The sequence below is a fragment of the Etheostoma spectabile genome, chromosome 6, assembly GCF_008692095.1.
Source record: "Etheostoma spectabile isolate EspeVRDwgs_2016 chromosome 6, UIUC_Espe_1.0, whole genome shotgun sequence".
NCBI lineage: Eukaryota > Metazoa > Chordata > Actinopteri > Perciformes > Percidae > Etheostoma > Etheostoma spectabile.
Window position 1 is genome coordinate 18,971,482 of NC_045738.1, and position 8,763 is coordinate 18,980,244.

The 8,763-nt window shown below is 42.9% G+C and overlaps 1 protein-coding gene across 21 annotated transcripts in view; it reads left to right on the forward strand.

Moving 5' to 3' along the window:
- Positions 1-8,763, forward strand: part of cspg5a (chondroitin sulfate proteoglycan 5a) — a 58,520-nt gene that overhangs the window by 34,659 nt on the left and 15,098 nt on the right. For all 21 annotated transcript variants that reach the window (XM_032517584.1, XM_032517585.1, XM_032517574.1 and 18 more), the window contains exon 3: positions 3,468-3,656. In XM_032517584.1, coding sequence (XP_032373475.1) covers positions 3,468-3,656 — 189 coding nt within the window. The remainder of the gene's footprint in view (positions 1-3,467; positions 3,657-8,763) is intronic.

Below are 8,763 nucleotides of genomic sequence, written 5' to 3' on the forward strand. Positions count from 1 at the left end.
CAAGTCTTCCAGAGTCGCGGCCAAAGCCGATTCAAAAGGCCGCTGTTCGCCAGCGGCAGCAGCCATTTTCTTCAAGTAGCAGGGAATTCACGTGGAACCGTCGCGACTCTGCCGTCATCATGTTAAGCCCGCCCACCGACTCTGTACACAATGTGATTGGCCTGACTAGAGTTTGGTTTTTCCAGCTCACTAGCCAACAGAGAATTGCTCAAATAATAAGAATAACTCAACTACTATTAGATGGATCGTGATAGTACAGATGCTTATGGTATACAGAGGATAAACCCTTTTGACTTTAGTGATCCACTGACTTTTCGTTTAACATTTCTTCTCCTGCTCCATAATAGCATGTTAGCATGCTGACGCTAGCATTTAGCGCAGTACAACCTCGTGCTTTGGATACTCAAGCAATTCTTGTTAGTACAATTCAGTTGGTTTTTGTTTTCCAAATTGTTTTCTCATCTCAACTATAACCAACCTCGTACTGCTGTTTTTTTCTTCTCCTAATGTCAAAGAAAGGGAAGAAAAAAACTCAGTTGCACAAACTGAAAGCAGAGACATAATTCAGCTGGAGGCGCTAGGCAAAGTGCAGGAGGAAGGAGGTGGATGGAGGGTCGAGAGAGACGGGAAGGAGGGAGGAAATGGGGAAGGTAAAGAGCCAGTAAACAAGACAAGAGATTTTAAAGAAGATTAGCGGCAGGGGAGACGAGGAGGAGGAGGAGCAGGGGGAGAGGGACGGTGGTAGAGAGGAAGAAAGAAATGGGAACTAGCCGCTAAAGCACGACTGTGTCCCTCATGGACGGCTGAGCGGGGATGCGTGCGTGTGATGGAATGACATGTCAGCGCTGCATCTGCTCCGCTTTGCCGCTCAGCTGGGTTGTCATGACGCCCAGCCCATCCCTGCTCGCATCCTTGTTCCTTGCCTCTCTCCGTCTCTCACTCTCTATTTGCATCCCTCCCTCCATAACCAGACTTACATAAACCTCTTCTTTGTATGAAGGCAGAATCGCTCAGAGGTGGAGTGCACTGAAGTCTCTCTGAAAATGTGATACAGAGCATCATCCCTCTCTTTCTCTCTCGCACTCTTTCTCACCACTTATGCCCACACTTAAAATGTCTCCCGGCTCATTGCCAGCTTTTCCCTTCAGCTGGCGAAATAAAAGTGTCAAGGATGGAAAAAGGATACAGGAAGTGGCTTGGTGAAAAGAGCATGTTTAGCATGTAGAGAACGTCGGAGCGGCCATACGCCCGTCACCTCCATTCATCTTATCATCTACTGTGTATGTGTGTGTGTGTGTGTGTGTGGGAGTGGGGAGGGGGCAGTTAAATGCTTTGTCATCCGTTAATTAGAGCTGTTCTCTTCGGAGCCTTCTGCAGTCGTTTTGGTTTCATGACCCCAGTTTGCCTTCCCAGAAACCTTCAAATTCTTCAACAACATCTCTGATCTAGATGAAAAATACATGAGTTACAAAATGAGCACCGTCTCGTCTCCTTCACGCTTGAAAAGCTCCCTTTGGCAGTTTTTTTATTTTTAATTTGTGTTTTTACGTCAGGCACTTTGACAGCCCTGTGGGCCAAATAACCAAAAGAGAAACAATCAAGACTTTCTTTACGGATGAACTCGCCCATCGAGGGTTACCTCAAACTGGAAGTCCTCTTTGACAAAATGACTGCTAACATGAAAGTAATTCTGGCATGTGGTAGAGATACTGGCTGAAAACTAAAAAGTACCCATGCACAAGAAGAATCTTTTAAAACATTGGAAAGGTAGAATTTGTAAAGATTCAATTATTCAGCTTCCATTGCCATATAGTGGGCTGGTGCGTCAGTCTAGAAGAATTAAAATAATTCAGATTTAATTTGTGTCATTGTGCCCAGACAATTATTCCTTTTTTCATTGAGCACCACCAACAAGATGTCCACTCACCCATCACTTGAGGATATCTGTTAACCTGATGGCTGAAGAGCTGACCGCCTCAGCTGCATTCTGAGATGAATAGCGTGGGAGCATGATGATGTGCATGCTAACATTTGCATATCTGACTACTTACCATGTTAGAAAACATGGAAAGTATATGCACATTGGATTAAAAGTCCCAAAACTATGCATTCTGGTAGGTTTCCAATAAGGTTTTGGGAACTCATTCAGTTTCTGAACATGCTGCATTTGTTTCTCACTTCAGGGATTTAAAAAAATGGGTGCCCGCTCTACCAAGTGCCTACCCAACCCCTCCCCCCCCCCCCCCCCCCCCCTTAGGGATTCTTTTAACCACACCCAAACAGGGATGTGTCCTGGAGTCCACCTGTACTTCACTACAGCAAAGAAATACGCACAAAAGTTAACGCACAGGAGTTATGACTGCTCAGACATAAATCTAGTATGTTTAAATAGAAACTGTTCCAATGGTCAGACATGCAGGCAGAATAACGCCGAGCCACACATTCTCCCACTCATCTGACAGTGAAACAGCGGGGCTCAGCAGCGTTATAGTCTCGTTAAGCGATGAAATAGATTTGCCATTTTGCACGCCAAACAGTCTGTAGACAAAGCCATCTGCCTTTCTGTCCTCGGGCGGAAACCCCACTCTGCCAAAACGGCTACGGAGGGAGTCTGGGACTCAGATGGCGGCTGTGTGTGTTTTTCTACATATTTGCCCGCAATGTGGAGCCACACATGGACGCCCATATGCATTGTGTAAGATCTTATATACTCAAATGTCTTTTATGATGATGTTTGACAGAGTGTGTGTGTGTGTGTGTGTGTGTGTGTGTGTGTGTGTGTGTGTGTGTGTGTGTGTAGTCGTAAAATCCCCCGGGCTCTTTTTTTCATTACTTTCTATTTTTTTACACACAATGTGTTGATATTATCCTTTTTTGAATAAAGCCTCTTTCAAAAAACCTGCCAGCAACCCTTCCATCCGGCTAACATGCCTGCGGTTGATTACTTCACAACAACATTAAAGACTTATGTAACATGTTGTGAAACACTGGAAGTTTTTAGAGCTTTTTTCACACTCCACACCAAAGCAGTTACATATATTCAGGAACAGAAAAGAAATCTTGAATGTTTACAAAAAGACTAAATTGGAAAAAGGGACCGAGCCAACGTGATTAACATGTTAAAGCCACATATTAATAGATGTTGCCTGGCTTAACTGACACGCTAACACACAATTCACTGAATCCATCTCATGGAAATGTGTTGTTTTACCCAACTAACCATTTCTCTTTTCTCTCTCTTTCCCCATTTTCTTTCCTTTCTTTCTTTCTTTCTGCTCACTGCTCATTTTATTTCACACTTCTCATCTTTTCATCCTCTCCCGGATTCCTCTCTGCCACATCTGTATATTTCAAAACACTTCCTTTGCCATTTACAATTTTTTTCCATCATCTTTGCTTTCTCGCCTGCTGTGTATCCCCTTCATCCTCTGTCCCTTTATTCCCTCTCTTCCCTCTGTCTCCTTTAGATGCAACGTCCAGGATTACATCTGGCACAAGGGTGCTCGCTGCGAGTCGGTGGTGACCGAGTTTCAGGTGATGTGTCTGGCCGTGGGCGCCTCGGCTCTGGTGGTCCTGCTGCTCTTCATGATCATCGTCTGCTTTGCCAAGAAGCTCCATGTGCTCAAGACGGAGAACAAGAAGCTGCGCAAGCGCAGGTGAGGCTCCATCAAGAACTAAGAGATATAAGCACTGGAAGTACTTCATCTTCCTTTTGTTATTAATTTGTAGAGGGCATCAATGGTAACGTCCAGTTCACCAAGAGAAAACATGAAAATATAGTATTGGGTTTAAAAAAGTGCCTTGTCATTCAATATCCAATTTCAATACCTAAGGAGTAAATGTCACCAGCGTCACTGAGCCAATAAGCATGCAGCATGCTTCTACCAAGATCTGATAATGTTTGTGATTGGCTGTTTAGAGTTACAAGTCGTCGAGGCAGGCAGGAAAAACTCTCGCAGATAGACGGACTCACGTAGTAGCAGCTGAAAAGTAAATAAAAGGATTTGTGCTGTAATGTTGTAATTTCTCTTTGTTTTATAAAATTGTTACTGCAAAAAGTATTGTTTTATATCGAAGGTATTAAAGTCACGGTATTGGTATCAGTACTGGTAAGAAACATTTTTTAACTAGACCCAGCCCTAATAGGTATTTAGTCATTTTTGGGGTGGTATAGCCCTAAAAATATAGAGAGTAGAGCTCCCTAAGTTTGTTTTCAGTTATCCTAACAAAAACAAGGAGAAAAATAAAAATGTAAAACATTTCTTTTCACCAAAGTGGCACATTCCTGATGAAGAAATATAGAAGTCAAACTCCATCTGTCAAGATCTCCTTTGAGCGGCGTTTCCTGCAGGCTTCATTTGTCTAATATTTAAAGATCAATCAAACAACATTAAAAAGTAAAGTCTTTAGTACCTTGCTCAAAGGCAGCCTGGCGCTGCAGAGTTACTATCCGTTACCCAGCAGACGCTGAGTCTCGGCTGCGGTACATTACTCCCATCAATGTTAAAGATTGAAGGAGACATTTCTTTATTTTTTATTTCTGCGGCTGTGACTGCCTCAGGGCCAAACTGCTGGCCCTGCTTGTGTTTAGTGTTAAGTTTAGAGAATGACACAGACAGACTGGTCGATGGAGGGAGAGAAAAGAGGGAGAGATATTCAATAAATGTGTGTCTAGTAATAAGTCTTAGGGAGGGGAATTAGTCTTGAAGTTCAGACGTATAAATGGAGTCAGTACGTGGCACATATTCATTGTTGATCAGATCCAAATCTCAACAGGAAACCATTCTTAAATTCCAAAAGGTACCTAAACGACAAAATGGTCAAGAGGTAGTATGAGCATTTTTCTAAAATGGTATCATCGGATGTATAATCCTATATTTGGGGTAATACCGTACAGTACTCAGGCTGTTTTACATGTCTGGATGAATGGAAGAAGCTTCTTGTTGTTTATCTGTTCAGGGCGGGCTCAGATCTGCATGAGGCAGGGCCCCAACTGGTAGATAACAAATGAATGGTTGTTACTTGGAAAACTTCATGTAAAGTGGACTCATCTTGACTTTTAGGACCAACATGTTTTCCTCCATTTCTTCTTGTTCCTCTTCTTGTAAAAAGAAGACCTGCTGTAGATGGCTGCGAGACATTTGTTTTAGAGTCCACCTGCATTTCTCTCTGAAGTTAAGATACCAACCAACAGAATTTCAAGTAGAGCCTGAGGGATGCATCAGCAATTCAAAAGAGGGGGAAGTGTATATATCTTCAAAGTGATCAATCCTGCTTCACCAATAGACCATATATTATATACCTAAAATAGAAGTCTTTTCAATTAAGTAAAGCGCTGTGAACGTGAACACATGTCCATGTTGTAGTCTTTCTTTAAAATCTTCCCGAGTGCCGCTGTTCAGTCTACTTCCCATTTGTAATATACTCTTGATCATTCCAGACGTGTTCAGATGTGTGGGAATGAGGCTTGAGCAATGCATGCAAACAAAAAGACGATGATCGTCACTGACAGGGAGAAGCCGGGAGCCCGCAGCAGAGTTACAGACAGTTTCATTAACACAGGATGCCTGAGATTTAGGGAATACATAAAAGAAGAAAGATGAGAGGACAACAGCATGTGTCCTTCACAGGAGCAGAGTAAGCCGTGAGCACAGGAATTATTTTCCACAACAATGGCTCACAGTTACAGCCAAGAACAACTCAAGAATCAAGAATGATTGAGGCAGCAGAGGTTCAGTGTCTTCCTCGAGGACATATGATTGAACCTGTTACTCTTCAGCTGAGACATTGTAGTTTGTCTGCACCCGTTTTATTACCCCAGGCTAAAAAAACTAAACCTGTGAATGACAGTAGATTTATTTTCAGTTCCTCTATCCATACCTCTCATTTTTCACTATTTTTCTGATCAATAAAGATCTCATTTACCTAATTTTAACATTCAACAAATACAAGTTTGACACTTTGAACATTTTTACATTTACAAAAAAAACCGCACACTGTCTAATTTGCAAAAAAGTTTAGATAGTAAGGAAGCGTTTCGGTACTAGACCACCATCAGGCAAATGGCGTTATATGCTGAGAAGCCATCTTTTGTAGGAGGTGACTGCTTTTTGTGCAGCAGTCAATTACTTTCACATGAAAGTGCAAAACATTCATTGAACTTGCAGGTAAGCCAGTGTGCGGGGGTCTGCTGAGCTGCTTGTCCCCCTCCCACTCACCAGTCTCACGTTGTAGATGTGCAAAATAATTTTCTGTACATTTGAGTTAGAGACTGAGAAAGAAAAAAGCAGATAAGTGAGGTGGTGGATAAGGATTGAAAGTCAAGTCCAATTTATTTATACATAGCACATTTAAAACAACATAAATTGACACATAGTATCGCTTTGCGCTGTGGCAACTCATTGGGTAATGCCTTGAATGTAACAGATGTTTATCAATATCAAAAAATTACCAATAAAGATTTAATGTGGGATGGGATGTTGTTCCAAAGGCTGGAAGCAGAAACCGAAAAGCTCGGTCACCATTGTTTTTTTTGCAGCAAGAGGATGAAGTTGGTCTGTGAGAAAGACGAGGATGGCAATGGGGGGGGGGGGGGGGGGGGGGGGGGGGGGGGGTGGGGGGGGTGGGGGGGGTGGGGGGGGGGGGGGGGGGGGGGGGGGGGGGGGGATGATATGAGCAATGAAGAAAACCGATAGAGGCAGTCCGAGGGAGGAAGAAGTGGTGGATAGATCTGCTGAAATAGGAGCAAACAAGTGAGGATGAACATGAGGAATGCGGAGGAGGAGACAAAAATGAGGGGGGGGGGGGGGTGGGGCGGCATGGAGAACTAATGGTGAGCAGCCGGCAGAAAACCAGATATCAGAACAGATGAAGGAGGCGGCACATAGAGGAAGAAAAGCCGTTATACACTCTCAGGAAAACAGGCTCTGGGAAGGACCAGGGAAAGGTTCTGTAGAGATGTTGTTTGTTTTTTGATGCATTAAATAAATATTTATGAATGGGATAAAGCACAAATGCTATCACACATGACCTTAACTATGCTCTAAAGCCCTTGTAAAGGTAATGATTCTCATGGTATAAATCAGGTACTTATGCTACAAAGAAGGAGCAGTAACATAAATTGTAAAAGCAATTCATGAAATCTTTCTAAATCGTTTATTTTATGTCTTTATGCACTTTCTCATCTTAATATGTAGTGTCCGGTGTACTATGGTTCTCTGCCTGGGGGTTGATCCATGAGAATCAGAACAAAGGTTTGTTTCAATAGGTTCAAAACTGAAGCAAATTATTAGCAAATTATTTTTACTTCATTAAGGAAAATCTGTCTTTAAAGGTCCAATGTGTAGGAATTTCTCCCATCTAGCGTTGAGATCATATCTCTATCATAGCTTGCGCCACGCAGTTCAAAGTATGTCTTACAGCTACGGTAGCCTTCACGCTTCACAAAGACGTTTTTTTTCTCCTTTCAATATCCTTTTTTTTTCTGGGCGAAAACAACTCCTATTCCTGAAAATTGGATTTTGAATACGTGTGGCCCTCCATGTTTCCTTCTTCAAAGTTGCCGGGGCCGGTAAGCGACGATACCCATTAGCAGCATCAGCAGCACCTGTGAGCTTATCACGTGACAGTGGAAACGCGAAAGGCGGAGCAGTATGTCCTGTATGTCCATTACCGGCTAACGTGTTTCAAGATGGCGTATGAATATGGAGCGTCTACCCCAGTTCATGAGAATGGAAATGAAAAATTTCAAGCCATTAGGAATACTTGGAATTGATGGTGGTGGTAAATGTTTATGAAAAAAGACAAGTTTGTGAACAGGCAACACCGATTTTGGTAATGAACATCTAAACACGTCACACATTGGACCTTTAAGGACTTAAAAACAGATGTAAATCATGAGACAAGATGAAGATATTTTGCAGTGTAAATATGGAGGTGGGAACATGAGACTCCATAACTTATTGCTTTTTTCAAATTATTCCACACAGGCATTGCATGATGATTACCAAAACGTCAAAAACTGTTCATCAACAGTCATGTTTATGATAGGACATCTATATCTTAATCTATTAAATGTTTTTAAATTCAAAAATGCTTCACAGGAACCTTGAGAACCCGTAAAAAGAATCCTAAAAAAAAAAAACACCTTTCTGTGTGCAATATCTGGAGAGAGATAAAGACTCAGAGAGAGATGGACTGAATGTAAACTAGAGAGTGACAAACAGATTGAAGGACTGGATTGGAAATAAAAAGGAGTGTGGGGGTGGGAGGGAGGGGGTGGTGTGTTGGTTTGCCATGGCTTTGGCAGAGCCGGTGTTTTAGTGTTGATCTCCCTAGCAACAGAGCCGTCGTGCATGATCAGCAGCCCGCCGATCGAGCACCGCGGATTCAAATGGGAACCGAAAGGACCAAATTCTCAACACCAGAGCTCACGCTACAGGGACTATTTTTAGCTCCACGGGGGAAGGTTATCATCCTAGTCATGGCGGAGGAGATTATGGATGATGAAGATGAAGAAGATGATGGTGGGGAGGAAAAGTGGTGCAGTCAGTAGCAGCCTTAACGCTAGCTAGCAGATATTAAAACAGGAGAAAAAGGGTGATGTCATTGGTTCTCTGGATCCAGCTAAAAGTAGGGCAGTCTGAACAGGAGGCGGGAGGGAGGGAGAAACACGGGGGAAGCAGGGTTGACCTACATACAGCTGTGCGACCTAAGGGGGGTGGGTCGGTGTGTGTGTGTGTGTGTGTGTGTGTGTGTGTGTGT